Source organism: Cinclus cinclus, chromosome Z, assembly GCF_963662255.1.
Source record: "Cinclus cinclus chromosome Z, bCinCin1.1, whole genome shotgun sequence".
Lineage (NCBI taxonomy): Eukaryota > Metazoa > Chordata > Aves > Passeriformes > Cinclidae > Cinclus > Cinclus cinclus.
In genome coordinates this window covers 7,524,405-7,541,000 of record NC_085084.1, presented here as the reverse complement: position 1 = coordinate 7,541,000, position 16,596 = coordinate 7,524,405, and the positions used below count along the sequence as shown (strand labels likewise).

Below are 16,596 nucleotides of genomic sequence, written 5' to 3'. Positions count from 1 at the left end.
TTCTTTTTGCTGACTTTAATATAAGACAGAATATTCAGGGTTTACAGTGACAGTGCAGATCCTACTGCGTAAGGGGAAGTGCCATGGAAAAGGAATTGTTTACAGCCAGACTGGTTAGAGGCTGTTTCTTTAAAAGTTTTGTTCAGGTACCACAGAACGAAGCTCTGGCATAGAACAAAAAGTGAAACTCTGCAAAGATTTTGGGCCAAATCCCCATCTCCCATGATTCAGCCTCAATGTAGAACCTTGTCCATGGGGATATTTTCATGTGACATGAGCAAAACTGCTGAAAAATCCCGAGAACTGAATGACCATTGCATCTGAGGCAGGCGTTGATCCAGCAAGCTCACCCACACTGAAGGTCTGTAAAGGATAGCTGTGACTTGCAGCACAACACCATCTACCCACCTCCCAAAACACTCTACAGATCTTGTCAAAATACAGACTATAAATCTCTTCCTTTCAAGCATCTCCTGAATGACATCTCATGTTTGTTTTTCAAAGGATTCATCTATAAACCAGCACTATATTATACAGGGATTGTTAGGAGATTGCATTTGCACAGACCCACCTCAAGTATTTAAGTATGGGGCCTAGAACAGCAAACAGTGCAGCTCTTTGTGTCAGAGATTGTCCTTAAGCATTTTCACACCATCATTCACAAGAGCAATTCAGTCCTGCTGGCAGTGACTAAGATTTATTACAGCCTAAAACATAAAGAGGACTGCAAACAGATTTTACTCAAATGTTGAGATTCAACAACAACAACAGCACTGCTGGAAGAAAAAAGCAACCCCAAATTGCAAAGAGTAATAATTAGAAGCAAGCAATAAATAGAGATGCTTGATGCACCAACTCCAAGACTCAGAAATATTTTTTATAATTTCAATTATTTTTAATAATATATTGTCGATACACTTAGAGTATTTCATTCTTAATATTTTAATTATTGAATATTTCCACAAAAAAGTGACTGATTACTGAAGACATTTTTACACTACTACAAGAACTACAGCTTCCACTATTGCATGGCATCTTTTCTAATTCAGAGTACCACAATGGGCATTTTCCTATTCAAAACTCTCTGCTAGCTATTCATAAACTTTTGGGAAAGAAAAGTCCCAAAACTAAACTGAACTAAACTAAACCCCAATGCAGAGAATTAATTAAAGCAAACAGCATTTTGTAAGTCACTACTACGTGGCAACAAAAAAGTATTTTACCAACTGCGCCTGTAACGAAGGGACAGGGTCTTCATGATGTGCTTGCAGGAAACTATGAAGCTGTTTATTGATACACAAAGCAAAGTTTATATACTTTTTCAGTTATTTCTAAAAACAGTGCACTAATAATATTAGTGTAACTAGGCTATGTTGCTAACTTGTAACTCAAGAACATTGCTGAATCTATGCCTGGCTTTAAGCTAACCGGATACATGTAGTACTTTGCAGGATTCCCCATAAAACTGCATGCTAAGCACCTCGTACCAGGCAATTTATCTCTTACATTCCTTCTTCAAAGTCCCACTCACTCTTGCCATGGCTTGCAGCCTACTATGGCTAACACATCTGTGTGGGTTGTGGCAAGCTGAGCAGTGCTTTCAGTCCTGCTCTCTAGTTGTAGTCCGGCATTCGACATCTCGGTAATATTTTCTTCTAGTACATTACTCAAAATTATTCATATTCAGCACTAGTCCAGCAGCAAATAAACCCACCATTGCAGCAGGGGGGACTCAAAATATGACAGAACCTCCACGGAAAATGTAGTTGTTTTGTAGGAACTGCATAGAAAAATGTCTCCAAGTTTTCTTTACTTAATAGCCTGGGTGTAAATCCAGACTCCCACTCATGATATCCAAGAATTTACTACCAGGGTGAACACACCAAGCTCTGACACACAGGGTCACAAGGACACGGGGACACGGGCACACAGACACAGACTGCTGGATGCTCACACATCCCTCTCACCCACACTTGGAAGCATCTTCCTGCTGAGTTGAGGACAAGAAGCGACCGGAACGGCCCGAGCACTCCGGCTTCACTGCAAGACATCCGACCGCCTTGAAGGTCCAAAGGGAGCACAGGTCTGACCTCTTCTTGTCCGGAGCGAGCCTGGAGGAGCTCCCACATGCCACAGCCCCTCCCCAGGCACAGCTCCTGGCGCAGCCAGGGCCGCTCTGCCTGCGGTGCTGCAGCTCCTCCCGTGGGCCGGGGCTGACACGGCCCCGCTGTGGCCCCGGTGCGGCCCCGGTGCGCTCCGAGCTCCGAACTGCGCTCCGGTCTGGGTAATGGGGCGGGCTGGGAACAGACGGACATCCCGGGAGAGGGGAGAGAGGCCTGCGAGAGAGGGGAGATTGTGGAAGAGGGAGGAGTGATTGGGAGAGGGGGAGATCCTGGCAGAGGAAGAAAAGCACTACTTACAGCCCAGGAGATGGGGGAGAACTGGGGAACGGGGTGAGAGCCTGAGAGAGGTGCGAGCCGGGTAGAGCGGAGGGAGACTGGGAAAGCCCTGGGAGAGGAGAGCCCAGCGTCGGGAGCCCGGAAGCAGGGGCTCCTGCAGCCGGACCAGGAAAGGGGGAGCCGGGACGAGGGAATCCTGCAGCCGGGCCGACAAAGGGCAAGGGTCAGTGTGTTTGGGAGAGCGCGGCTGCGGGAACGGAGCCGGAGCCCGAGACACGTGGAAAGCGACTGCTCGACAGCCCCGGCGGCACTGAGAGCACAGCCCTGCCCGGGGAGGCAGCGCCGTGGGCACCGCTCGGGTTCCCAATGAGGCAACGGCACCACTCGCAATTGCCACCGTATCTGCGGCAGCTCAGAGCATCGGTCCCTCCTCGGGCTCAAGGGTCACCTGCGCCAGGTGCGCCAGAGCATCGCCTCTGTCTTGAGAACCCACAATGAGCAGTGCCGGGCAGGGACAGCAGATCTCCATTGGTGACTGGGAAAAAACAGCAAGGGATCTTCCATGGCAGAGGACATGGAGTAGGAGAGAGGTGTCACCCTGGAATGATTTAGGATGCCCTCACAAGGACACTACTGCTCTTGGTTCAGAACATGGAAAAGAAGTGGGGAGACATAAATCAGAATCTGGGTGTAATGTCCAGGGACCAGCTATCTGGATAAAATCCTACTCAGCTGTTGGGAAGCTTTATGGAAGACTAATTACCACTTGCCAAGTAGTCTGGACTTGTTAGGGGCAGCCTAGTTATCTTTCAAAAATGACTCAGAACCCATGATTAAGAAAATTCTGAAGAAAGGTGCATAGACCTGCATTTCAATGCAGTTACTGTGGGTTTGATAAATGGAATCTCCTTTTACGCCATGATTCTCCTGGAGGTTGGTATTGTAGGGGGTTTTTATGCAGGAATGCATGAAAAAATTGGGGATCTAAGTTAAAGTGCTCCTGTAAAGGATATTGGAAGGGGCTGGCCTTGGTTCAGCAAGATGTAACTGGGAGACAGCTGAGCCATTATTACTGAGAAGAAGAACAGTCCTATCATAGGAGTGTGAACCCTGCCATGTATTTGTTAAAATCACCTTAGGCAGGATCAGTTAGAAGGTAGAGTGAATGGCTTAATCCTCTGGTGATTGTTGTATGGACTTTGGGATAACTACACCATTCCAAAAGGCTTCCCCTTCGCTCAGAAGAGGCTTTCATCTCTTTCAGAAATTGCCTACTGATATTCTTCCACTCCCTTCCAAATCAGTTCAACACTCAGGCACCACCCTCAGGCACATCCCAATATTTCCTGCCTGCCAGCAGCTCAGAGCTGCATCTCACAGTGCTTGCTGTGCTCCAGAGAGCACAGAGCAGGCTGGCCTCATGGCCCCAAACATTTCCGCAAAAACCTCTGCATGTCCCACCTTTGCTGTGGCTCAGTGCAGAACTCCAGGACTGCAGGTGTTTCCTGCCAGAGCTGTGGGAGGCAGATGTGTCTCCTGCAGATGTGACCTGACCAGCTGCCAGTGCCTCCCGCTGGCCTGGGTTCCCCTGGCAGAACTGCCGTGCCTGAAGGACGCTGCCCTGGGCTGGAGCCTGCGGAGCAGCCCAGCTCCCTGCCCTGTGCCCAGAGTGCTGCACACACTGCTGACTTTTCCAAGGAGTTACAGGGCAGCTGGCACCAGAGCAGGAATTCTCAGTCTGGGCACCAGCCCTCAACTGCTCTCTGCCTTCCTCTCCTGCTGGCCAAACCCCAGATGACCAATGCCAGCAGTCTGTGCTGTGCCCAGCACGGCTGCGCTTCCCCTCGGCTCCAGCCAGCTGCCAGTTTGTCTGTGAGAGCAGAGGATTTGCCCGGTGCCAGGAGGAGGCACCCAGGGCCGGGATGCTGCCTCTTACAGCTACAAGGGCCTCCTTACAGCCTGCCTCTGCCCAGGCTCAGCCTGCTCCGGGCTGTGCCAGGGCTCTGCTGGGGCTCCACCTTGGGCAAGGCTGGACTAACTCTCACCTCACAATAGCTGACACCTCTGCACCAGATCCTGGACACCTTTCAGAGCACCCTCACTGATCTTTCTGCTTTCTCAGTTGAGACAAACTCTCCTCCAGTCAAAGAGATTGCATTTAGGCATGTAAATCCAAGTGGCAGGAGCCCAAATGCTCTTGAGTCACCACTGAAGGCTGTTGCAGTTGAGATATACAAGACGTGACACTCTGTAGTTCACACAGCAACAGCCAATTTTATCGAGTGCTGTACCTTTTTATACAGTTTTAAAAAACCTTCGTGGTTGGTCTGCAAATTGGCTGAATTTGGTTACTACCCAGCTCAGTGGCCAAGAGTTTCTCGTGTCCATGCTTGCCAGGGCTTGGCTGGCATTGTTTGCATTTAAATCTCCCAGCTTTCAAATGCCTTCCTCTTAGGGATGTTTACCTCTTTTCCCTAATAGCATAGACTGGTGGATCTATAATTAGGGTAGGTATGAATGTGAACCCTCCAGGCCAGCTATTAGCTATCACAGAGGGCCTGCGTCTACATAGGATGGCTTGGCTGCCCCCTCCTCCTTTGGTTTTGCCTGCAAATGCCATTGCCCTTTCTGCCTCAAATAGAAGCACCATGGCTGGGCAAAAACAGGCCAGTGTGCCATATTCCAGAGGCAGTGGTCTGGCAAGGATAAATGTAGAAGAGCGTGCCCCACTTAGAAACCATAGCAAAAATGCCATGAGTTTGAAGTGTCATTAAGAAACAGCTGGTAATCCAGAAGGAAATGTTGAATTTTCTGAATGAGTCAGAAGGAGGGGAATCATCCAAATGTGTTGAGGTTTGAGAAGCTTTCTTTCTTTCTTTATTTATTTATTTATAATCCTACTCTATAACCCTACTCTACAGTCCTAATCTACAGTCCTTCTCTAAAATCCTACTCTATAATCCTACTCAACAATCCTACTCTAGGCTGGCTGTGGACATAATGTCGTAACATGATGGTTACATTCTTGTCTCCTTCTTCTTCATTGAAATGATGAGTGGTGCCAGAGTTGACAGTGGCTTGGCTGATGTTACAAATGGATGCTGTCCACAGGAAAGAAAAAACAAACAACCAATGAAACATGACTTTCCAAGCTCAGTGCTTCACAAGCTCAATCAGTATTCCTCTGGTTCATAGAAAGATGCAGCAAGAGGGCCAACAGGGCCATCTGCACCTCAGCCTTCACATGCAGGACCTTCCCATCACAGGCAAACCTGGCCCAGAATCCCACTCATCTGTTCATTCTGGTGTCTTCCTCTTGCTGGGACTTTTGCCCTGCCAGGGCTCTGGAAATGGTGCTTTCTGTCTTTGGGGTTTCTTCCTTTCAGGAAACTCCAAAGACTCATGTAGGTGCCTTCTTTGAAAGGCAGGCATCATGCTAATTTCCACACAGAGACAGAACAGTATCTACTTTTCCATGCCCTCCCTCCCTTCCTGGAATCCTTCCTTGCTTCCCAGCAGGGACAGCCGAGTGGCATTGGGTCCTGCAGTTCCCTCTCTGCCCCACAGCCTGGCAGAAACCCTGGGGCAGTTCCTGTCTGCTTGACCAGGCCAGGCAGCAGATGGGGCTGGGACAAGTCCCTCTCAGCTGTCCCTGTTTGCGTGGCAGAAACCTCTAAGAGTGGGGTGGGGGGCACAGAGCACGGCCCCTCAGAGGCTCACTCTGAGCCCACCACAGCCCCTCCTTCCCGCAGCCAAATCTCAGACTGCTCAGTCAGGACTGGCTTCCTTGGCTTCTTCCAACGCTGTTTCATGCCTCTGCACCCAGCATTGCTCTACTTAACCACCACCAAATTACAAAACAGGGCAACAGAAACAGTCAGAGGACAGAGAACCTCTTCTCTGAGGACAGGCTGAGACACCTGGAGTTATCCAGCCTAGGGAAGAATAGGCCCCAGTGAGACTTTATTGCCACTTTCCAAAACTTCCGTGTGGTTTCTGAGGGAGTGTGGGACACCGTGTTTAATAGGTCCACTTACAATACGATTTGGGCTACTGTTTTGAAACAAAAAGAGGATCAAGTCACAGTAGGTCTAAGGAATAAGTTGTTTACTAGGAGGATGGTGCCACACTAGAACAAGCTACCCCAGGAGCTGGAAGGTGCCCCATCCCTGGAACCATCCCAGCTCAGGTGGCACAGGGCTCTGAGCAACCTGATCTCCTTAAAGTGGTCCCAGCTCATTGCAGGTCACTTGGACCAGATGACCTTTACAGGTCCCTGCCAGCCCAGCCCAGTCTAGGGATTCCCTGCCCTTTTCCTTTCAACAGCACCAAGACTAGAGGTGGGGAGGAGGGGGGCTCATCTGATGCCTTGGAATTCAGTGGAGGAGGAGCCCATCCCTGGCACACTGTTTCACCTGCAGCCCCTTCACATTTTACCTGCAGGAGCTCCTTGGCAGTCCAGCGCCGAGCCTCATCTGTCTGCAGGCAGCAGCTCAGGAAGTCGCGCAGCAAAGGAGAGAAGAGGTCGGGCTGCTGCAGTTTTGGTCTCCCTCCTGTGGCTATCAGGAGCTGAGGCTGCACAAAAAGGAAACACGAGGCTCCACCTGCTTCTTTCACATCTGTAACTGCTCTCCCAGATGCCCTTGTTTAACCTCCACTCTGCAGTGGCAGTTTCTGCCCTTGCAAGAGAGAGAGAGAGATGACTTTCCTACACCAACAAAGCACCCAAAACTCCAAGCAGCCACAGCTTTTCCAATATCCAGGGGATCTCACCTTGATAGAAGATTTCATTGACTGACCTCGTTAGTGGGAACTACATCAGCAAAAGCAAGTGTGCTTCCTGGATGATTCACACCATCTTAACAGGTTTTTGGTAGACAGACTTTGCTATATTAACTAACTCTATTATTTCCAAGGGTTATTACATGAAAGGCATCTCTTAAGTGCTTGTTGGTCCCTTAAGCACAGCAGCCATAAAAAAGAAATCATCAAGATTTTAAATTTGATCTTGAAAGCAATGGTAATTGGAAGAAAAAGGTAAATGGAAGAAAGGTAAATAATGTAAATGGAAATCTAATGTAAAACAGTGAACATATGTAAATGAAAGAAAAGAATGGGTATCATCGTTTATTCCTTGGGTAAGGAAAAAAACCATTTGGAATTTTTCACTACAGACAAAGGGAGATGCATGCAGAAGTGTAGGGGAATGAAAATCCCTCTTTGGGCACACAGGAAATGCCTACAACTCTCTCTCTCTCATCAGTCTTAAAATTTCAGCTTCCTTTATGCAGCAAAAAGAAAATTTTTGTGGTCAAGTCAGAAGGAGGAGAAGTGCCATCCTTTTGGTAATCCTCTGTTCATTTGGATACTCAAGTCAATGGATTAATGGTATGCCCATCCCAGAAAGGGCAAGGAAACAAATAGGAGGTTTTGGCAGACTCTTCACATCACCAGGCTCCAGCTTGGTGATGTGGAGAATGTGGCTTGGGCTATGAAAGAAATATGGTCACTAAGGGTTTCAGCAACATTGCACAAGAAGCAGAAGACACTCTGTGGCCTTTACACTCTCATGCCCAGGTTTCAGGCAAGTTTCCCATTGACAGGAAACTGCCCAGGGGATGCACTGCATCTCTAAAAACCACTGTTTTAGAACCTTTGTTTGGTTTGGGTTTCTTTCCTTCATTTATGAAAAGGTAACACCAGTTCTAAGATGCTTGTTTCCTGTTATTAGGGCCATCTACACAGACAAAAGAGCTGAAATGACTTATAACCCAAAGGAAAGTGTCGCCAGAGAATGGAGATTGCTTGCATGTTGTAAGGCTTCAGTTCCCCGCCATGCTACAACCAGAACTACAGCAGATGATGATGTGCTGAAATGCAGGGACGTTTTTAGAAAGGGACCTTGGTGGACGTGGTGCCAGGAGATGGCAATGGGATTTTGTGCAGTGGCACACAGAACATGGGACAGGTGAGAAAGACAACGGGATGAGAGAGTATTTACAACTTACTGAGAGGGAACGTTCACTCTCATAAGGAACTTCTCGTTCCACCATTTCAATTCCCACAATTCCAAAAGACCATATGTCCACTTTGTAGCCATATGGTTGACCTTTCACAATTTCAGGTGCCATCCACCAAGGAGTCCCAATCACTGACAACCGTTGATTTTGCTCTGGGGTGAGCTGAGCAGAGAGGCCAAAATCAGCTGAGAAGAAAGGAAAATACATTTTTTATTTTAATAGCGTGCAATTAGGAAACCAAGTAAAGTAACTCCCTATTGTAAGTCTGAAAATGTGCTGTTGAACGTCTTGGACAACTGTCCCTGCTCTGTTTCATCAGGACTTTACCCAAAGGAATATTATATCAGCTACTTAAAAATCCTGACATTTTTACAGTGCCTCTGACAGTGGCTTTTGTTCCCAAGAAGCTTTAGACTTGCTGCTCCCTCACTCTGGAAGGGACAAACACAGAGCAGTGCCACTCTGGACAGCTTGTTCCTTGCAATACCTCTGTGCATATTGCAACCCTGTCATCAGCTCAAAGCAGGGACATCTGCACTCTCACTCCCAAGAGCACCATTTCTGGGGAGCTGGCAGTCACTCGTAGCAGCCCCACACCCCACATCCCTGAACTGCTGCCCCTGACCAAGAATATACTGACCCAGCTTGACAGAGCCATCGCTTCTGAGAAGGATGTTGTGGCTCTTCACATCCCGGTGGATGACAAGATTTGAGTGAAGAAAATCCAGTCCTTGCAGGCACTGGAAAGGGAAACAGAAAAAGGAGGGCAAAAATTAGTGATGGGAGTTCATCACACAAGAAAGGAAACAACTCCAAATGACTCCCTTTCCACGGGAATAGGGAATCATGGCAGAACACTGTGCCATTGAGAGGAAGAGCATGCTGCTCCAACACTAGCAGAGCAGGACCTTTCTAAGGAAAGGCACGTCAGCTTTTGAAAGAGCAACAGCAACTGCTGTTGTAGACCGTCCCCTGCAGACCAGCCAGAATGCCTGCTCCTGCAGTGGATGTGCTCAGAGTCAAACGGTATTTTGGGTATACTACTATCCTCTTCAGCTGAGGACTGTGAAAAAAGAGACTTTTTATTTTCTTTTTGTTTTTTTCTTTCTGTTTGCTTCAAATCCTGCCACCAGCACTTTTGTTTTTACAAACAAGGAATGCAGTGCAGACAGGTGAAAGTTTAGAGGGGCAAGATGGAGAACAGCAGACACAAGAGACAGAGTGAGACTATAACAGCAGGTGATAAGAGTACAACAGAGTACAGTGAGTTCTGGGGCACTGGTAGACAATTGACTTGAGATGCTCTAGCTTCCCCATAGCATTCTAGCAACACAGAAACAAAGCTTGGCACATGAAATCTCTCCAGTTCTGAGCCCCACTTTCCCAGACAATCCTGCCCAAGGCCCTGGAAGCACAGGTGGGATTCCTGACCTGGTGACTGACAGCTGCCATCTCATCTTCAGACAGGAAGGTCCAGCTGATGACATTGCTCAGAGTGCCTCCATCCATGTACTCCATCACCAGCCAGAATTGCTTATCCACAAGGTAGCTGAAAGAAGGAAACAAGGGCATGGATATGAACATGCATGACTACGTTGCTGTTTGGAAAAGACAAGGGTTGATTCTTGTTTCTGGGTCCCTTTGTGACAAAGATAGAGTAAAAAGAATAGACATTCCCTCTGGGCTGTGAAGTGTTTGTGGTCTGTGCTGGCTGAAGGAGAATGACACATCTGTGAAAAAGCAGATGTGTTAGATGGTGTTGGGGGTTGGTTTTCCCTTTTCTCTCTGTGGAATTTTCCCCATTGTCACACTAAGATACCTGTGGACCAGGCCTTAGTGGCAGGGTTAAGGGGGGAGGAGAGGGAAGAGGGAAACCCCACAAGATTCAAACATCCAGAAGAGGAAGCAGAAAGCTCAGCCTTGGCCCATTTCCCCCACGGAGTTCGGGCGAGAAGGACGATCACCGCCTGTGGTCCCATCCCTGCCATCCCAGCACAGGGAGCCATCCTCACTGCTGTCTGACCCTGCACTGCTGTTTTTCTTGCCTTAACCTGCCATCATCCAGCACTCTGCTGAGCACTGGGACCCACACCGTGAGCGGAGGGCTCTCTCCATCTCTCTCTCCCCCTGGGACAGCGCTGCCATCACGCCCAGCCCTCCTGCAGCTCTGTGGGACCTGCCCGCCCCCAGCACCGGGAACTGCAGCTCAGGGAAAAGGTTCCTGCAGCCAGAAAGGACTGGGCCTGACTTACTGTTCTGTTTGTGGCTAATTTTATAGCTGCTGTTGTTTTTTTGTTTGTCTTTAACTTCAGATATATTAGTAAAGAACTGTTATTCCTATCCCCATCTCTTTGCCTGACAGCTCCCTTAATTCCAAAATTATAATAATCTGTAGGCAGGACGGATCACACTCCTCATTTCAGAGGGAGGCTTCTGCCTTTCTTTAAAAAATACCTGTCTTTCAAACCAAGACAGATGTCCAGCAAGTGAAAAGAGCAGTTTAGTAACAGCCCAGATGAAAAACCTGTCCTACTGTGTGTTTCTGGAAATAAGCACCTAGCGTCCCTGGCATGCAGAACAATGGAAAAGAGGTGCAGCAAACTGAGGGAAATCCTCCCTCAGATGGTTCATGAATATTTAAAAAACTTTAAAAACTCAATCCCAGAGCAATGTCTAGCCAGTTAACTTAGAGAGTACTTATTTACTAAGATACAGCTCATCCAGGATTTTGAAAAATTTTCAAACTATGTGTGCTAGGGAACAGTCATACAGACAAGATGCATTCTCTTCTTATCTATTGGAGATGAGTAGAGAAATAATAATTAAGCAATAATTAACAGCTGTGTTTTCTGCCAGTGACCAAAGTGGGTTTATAACCTGTCATGCTTGTAGTATAAAAAACATTAATGGGATAAGACCATGCCCACTCACCTGTCTAAATAATTCACAACACAAGGACTCCTATTCCTCTTCATAACCATGACTTCATTAACAGTTACTTGCATCTTCCTCAGTGAGTGGAGATTAATTTTCTTTATGGCCACCTAAAATGACATTCACAATCAGTAACTTGAAAAGTTGGTGGCACGAGACCACGGTGCACGTGGAGTGAGTGATTTTGCAATGACACAGTCAAGCTGAGCCAAAGTGCCTTGTGATTAGACATTGGAGTAATTAGGAACTGACATTCCAGCAGCCCATTTCTCGGCTCCATTGGAGTCCAGTTTCAGGACATGTGGCCACTGACATTTTGTGTTGTCCACTTGGGAACAAAGATGGCTCTACTATCACCCACAAAGCTCTGACCACACTCTCTACTGCTCTGTCTAGGATTCAAAAGCAATCCTTGCTTTGCTCTTCTGTTGATACATCCCGGGCTATAAGCAGGGCTTAGGGCTTTTAGGGACACCTTGCAGATCTCTGCCTACATGCAGTTCCCAAGTGCAGCACTGCAGGTGGCTAAGGAACTACCAGTAACATCCAGATGTATTTGCTGGCAGCCAGAAATGAGAACAGAGCTCTGAAGCTGTAGCCCCAAAGAACAGTGAGATGCTCTAAGGCACCAGCTTTGTTTCAGCAGCTGAGAGCGAGTGAGCGCGTCCTTCTCTGAAAGGAACCGCTGCCCTCCTCGCCTTCCTTCTGGCAGCTGAGAAGGACAAACACTGTCCCTAATGCAATTTGCAGGCTGGCACCAATCTGGGCTTCTTGTGCCTTTGCAGCACAGCTCTACCCAAAGCTCCAGCCACAGCTCACACCAGAGGGGAAAGCTCTCAAGAGCTGCAGAGTCTGCAGGGGCTGTTGACATTTACCTCTCTTCCTGCTCCCTTGTCGAGTGCCCTACAAACCTCCCCAAAAGTCCTAGAAACAAAACAAAGCAAAGAAAGGAGAAGCCATTTGGACCTTGGAGTGAAAGCTATCCCAGACAGAAGATCTGTGCTGGCAGTGCCTAAAACATGCAGGATACAGGTGGGATCTGCCAGAAGGCAGTGGCTGCATTTTCCTCTCAAGTGCATGGTCACTGGGCCTGTTCCTGGAGTGATGCCTCAGCTCAAAAAGAGACCTTATTCTTTCTTCTCAGGTTTCCGTTTGTAAACTGTGCAGTTCTTATCCTGACCATGGAGTATTTCCTTCAACAAACTCTTGGAAAGAAATGTTCCTGAGAACTCTTATCTCACAGCTATCATAGTGGGCAGGTTGCTTTTTAAGGCAAGCAAGATTATTCTCCTTTCATTATTGTGGCTGTATGATGTGAAGATATTCAAAAATGCTAAGGCAATTAGCACAGAAATGGCCCACACTTGATAGACAAGAAAGAAATCTTCCAGGTCCTGTTCCTTGCTGCAGGCAAGGCCTTGGAAACATGACAATGACTTCTGACCACGCTCACAAATTCTGGCCAGTACTGAGAAGTGGGACAATCTAACTCCAGTGTCTGAATATGTTTGCAGCTTACCTGACTCTACACTTGATAGACATTCTACCAGCAAATCCCGTGGCCCATGCTTGTCTAAAAATAACTGTGGTTGGACTTACCCACTGCCAATATTTTCCAGTTCAGTGTATTTAATCTCAGGATTCCCTGAATTCACCATTCTCCCTGAGGGAAAAAAATGCAATATGCTGGCTTTAAAGCAGAGATCCCAGCTTCCTGGAGGTACAAAAGGCAGCCCCAGTGTCCGGGTCTCTGAACCCTTTGTGGTCAGCTGGGTAACAACAACAGCAACAACAATAACAGCAACAGGAACGGCTGCTCTGCAGCACAGATGGCCCACACAGAGACTGAATTTGGACAGTCCTTTGAAGAGCTCTCTTGCCAGGAAACAAAGCAATGGGAGATACAGTCCCAGGAGAGAAGGGCATCTTCTCCACCTAGCAGCAGTTTTCCAGAAGAATGCCTTTCTGTTTCTAATCCAGAGCAGTTCATACTATGAGCAATCCCAACGGGGCTTTCACCATCAGAACCCTTACCCTTTATGAGCAGGCTAAGCTCAAAGATGCCTTTGCCCATACCCCATGTGAGGAACCACACTGCTTCTCTTCACCCTGACAGTGTGGATCAATTGCTCCCACTGGACTTGCCCTCTCAGCACTGCACACATCCCCATCTTCCCAGCTCGGCACAGCAGACAAGAGCAGCAAGGACAGCAGTGCTCCTCAGGTGCTGGCATGACACGGACAGCTGCCCAGAGGAGATGCTGCTCCTCTCGTGAGTCCAGGCCTTGAGATGCAGAAGTCAACCCAGAAGAGGGGTTGCTGCCTCAGGGCAGCTCCGTGCTACAGCAGCTGGGCAGCAGTGGGACTCTCCCAGCTAAGGAAGGCTCTGGCCTCTGCAGTCACACATCAGGGGCAGGGCAGGTACCACAACAAGGCTGGCAAAGCCCAAGCACGAGCACTGACAAGCAAGGGGAAGAAGCCACAGCCAGCCTGAGCCCCTTACAAGCTCTTGCCCCCTTTTCAGGACTCAATAGGATTGGCTTGGATATCAGACACACTGAGGTGTAGATCAATGCCCTTCTTGTCCCAACAGATGATGGCAGACACAGAATTATCTGGGCTCTGTTCTCACCCTCGCCAGGTCTTATCTAAGAGCACAGCACTGGCAGCTCTTATGGACAAGCACTTTAAGATTAAATGGGTTGAGCTGCAGAATCACAAAAGTTTTTATGTGTATTCCTAGAGACTGATCTGAGCAGGGGTTGTGCCAATGGGTAGGACTCAAGCAGTCACAGAATTCTGTTGATCAACTGCCTCTGCCTTGAGCAGATAGGGAAGCTCAGATAAACCCCAAGCCAGTCCAAGCTGCCCCATGAGGCAGCAGGAGCGTCCAGCATGCTCTCTCGCTGCTTGGAAGCACAGCAGTTCCTGTGGGGAGTCCTAAATGTCCCTGTGACATCAAACTTAAGAGGAGCATTTGGTACAACTATGCTGACATGCACACAACACACTGTCCCTCAGAGAAGAAATACACCAGACGTACTCAGTAGCTCCAGGTACTTCTCCTCAATCTCCTGTTTCTGAGCAGCTGCAGCCACACTGGACCTAAATGAGCTGAAAAGGCTCCACTTCTCAGCTTGGGGACTAGGGGTGTCGTTAAACAGCGCTGCTGCTGCAGCAAGTTGCATGACCGAGCTTGTATAGATCTGGGAGAAGAAATGAGTTTGTGTCAGAAAGGTGGCTGGCAGAAATTGCCCTGAGACCCCATTTCAAACGCAAGCCCTTAGGCAGGTGCTGTCAGCCCCATCCAGGGCAGCAGCTGAGATTCAGCAGCCCAGGAAGTGTCCTTCAGAGATCAAAGCAGGACGGCACTCAGAGTAATCAGCCCCCCCTCTTCTGCTCTGCAGAGGAAAAATAAGGGCAGAAACCACCAGTTTAGTGGCTGCAGTGGCTATCACTCTTTCACTCACTGTCTTTTCTAGAGCCTCTTGCCCCTGAAGGAGATTCATTTTCTCTTTCATGATTTTCATTTCTTCCCCCAGCCTCTTCTCCCTTGCTTTGAGCATAGCCTGAGTTTTATGCAGCTCTGCGGGCAGCTCCTCATTGAAGTTCTGTAAACAACAAGAGAGAGAAATTTTCTTGAGTGGAGTGGCAGCCACTCTTACACTCACCTGGTTTTGTAAATCACCCCTCTGTCTATGGAGATTCCAGTGATCTTGAAGTCTTCTCATGTCTTCCTTGTTCCTCCTCCTCACTGCCATGATGGCAATCGGAGCTTCGGGCAGCTCTGCTTGTGGCTCTGCCTTAATGTTCTGCAGACACAAATGCAGGGAATTGCAACCAGGCTCAGCTTTTTCCTCTTTCAGCCTCAAAACCAAATTCATTCAGCCACTTCTTTCTGCTTCCCTACCCACCTCTGCTTCCACTGCTTCCTCTGCTTCCGTGCCAGTGCTGATCTCTGCCTATTACAAGGCTCTGTGCTTTCAGTGCCTGTGGCACTCCTGGCCTCCTCAGCCTCAAGAGCTCTGTTTTATGCCCCTGCTCCTCTCTCTCATTCACCTGGGGAGCCAGGCTTACCTGGCCATTCCCCTGTACCTCTTCCACCTGCTGCCTGAGATGCTTCTAATGCTCTTGGGCTGGGAACAACTCTCCCTGAGTCTAAAGCATCTGGATGCAGTGAGGGGAACATTGTCATGGAAGTGGCCCTTTTGGGGAGCACTGTCAGCTAGGCATTTATAGAAGTGTGCCTGGAAGGACTCTCATGAGCCTCCCTTTCCCCAGGCTAAAGCTCCCTCAAGCATCTCCTCACTGGGTTTGTGCTCCCACTTCTCCCCAGCTCCCTTGCCCTTCTCTGGACTTGCTCCAGCCCCTCAATGTCTTTCTGCTTCAGAAAGGCCCAGAACTGGACACAGCACTCAAGCTGTGGCCGCAGCAGTGCCCAGCACAGGGCACAGCTCACTGCCCTTCATCTACTGCCCCACTATTGCTGACACTGGCCACAATGGCCTTGGCCTTCTTGGCCACCTGGGCACACGCTGCCTCATGTTCAGCTGCTGTTGACTGCAACCCCTGGGTCCTTTTGTCCCAGACAACTCCCCAGGCACAAAGTTGCACATTTGACTTAAAATACAGCATCCAGAATTTCAAGATGTCTTTCCTGTTTTTAGCAACCCAAAACAGCACTCAAGAGCTTGCAGCTTCACCTAAACTCCAGGATCCAATGAACTTGTCAAATCTGCAGAGTACACCACAAAATGTATCAACAGAAAACTGCTTTTTCTGGTTTTTGCTTCAGAAGAAGCGTTCAGAAGTATGCCCTTGGTTTCTTTTGCCACAAGGGACAAGAATGTCCCCCACAGCTTCACGAACAGCACAATCATCTCTTTGCAGCTTATCAAAAGCCAAAAGACAGGTGGGCCAAAACAGTCTGCGGACGTGAAGAATTCCTCAAGGAAATGGCAGAGGAATTCCACAAGCTCCAAACACAGCATTTCAGGAAGGGAAAACAAACAAAGCCCTGTGATCTGCAGCGCTACCACATGTGCCCTTTGGCCATAGCACTGCAGAAGACAAGAGACAGACCTTCAAGGAACCAAGGAGCCAGATGCTCACCCAGAGGCACCAGATTTTTGGTACCTCAACATGACAGACCAAAGCCCAGTTTCCAGCTCTCACTAGCTGGGGGAGAATTGCTAGGTCCCAGCAGGTCTCCAGCTCTCAGCATCCTCAGCCACCAACAGCAA

At 48.5% G+C, this 16,596-nt stretch overlaps 1 protein-coding gene across 1 annotated transcript in view; it reads right to left on the bottom strand.

Moving 5' to 3' along the window:
• Positions 1-5,416: 5,416 nt before the first annotated feature.
• The window catches only part of LOC134056897 (uncharacterized), a 165,964-nt gene continuing 154,784 nt past the window's right edge, over positions 5,417-16,596 (bottom strand). The window contains 7 exon segments of the mRNA XM_062513854.1: positions 5,417-5,500; positions 6,837-6,974; positions 8,408-8,604; positions 9,060-9,159; positions 9,851-9,968; positions 11,351-11,463; positions 14,824-15,165. Coding sequence (XP_062369838.1) covers positions 5,417-5,500; positions 6,837-6,974; positions 8,408-8,604; positions 9,060-9,159; positions 9,851-9,968; positions 11,351-11,463; positions 14,824-15,165 — 1,092 coding nt within the window.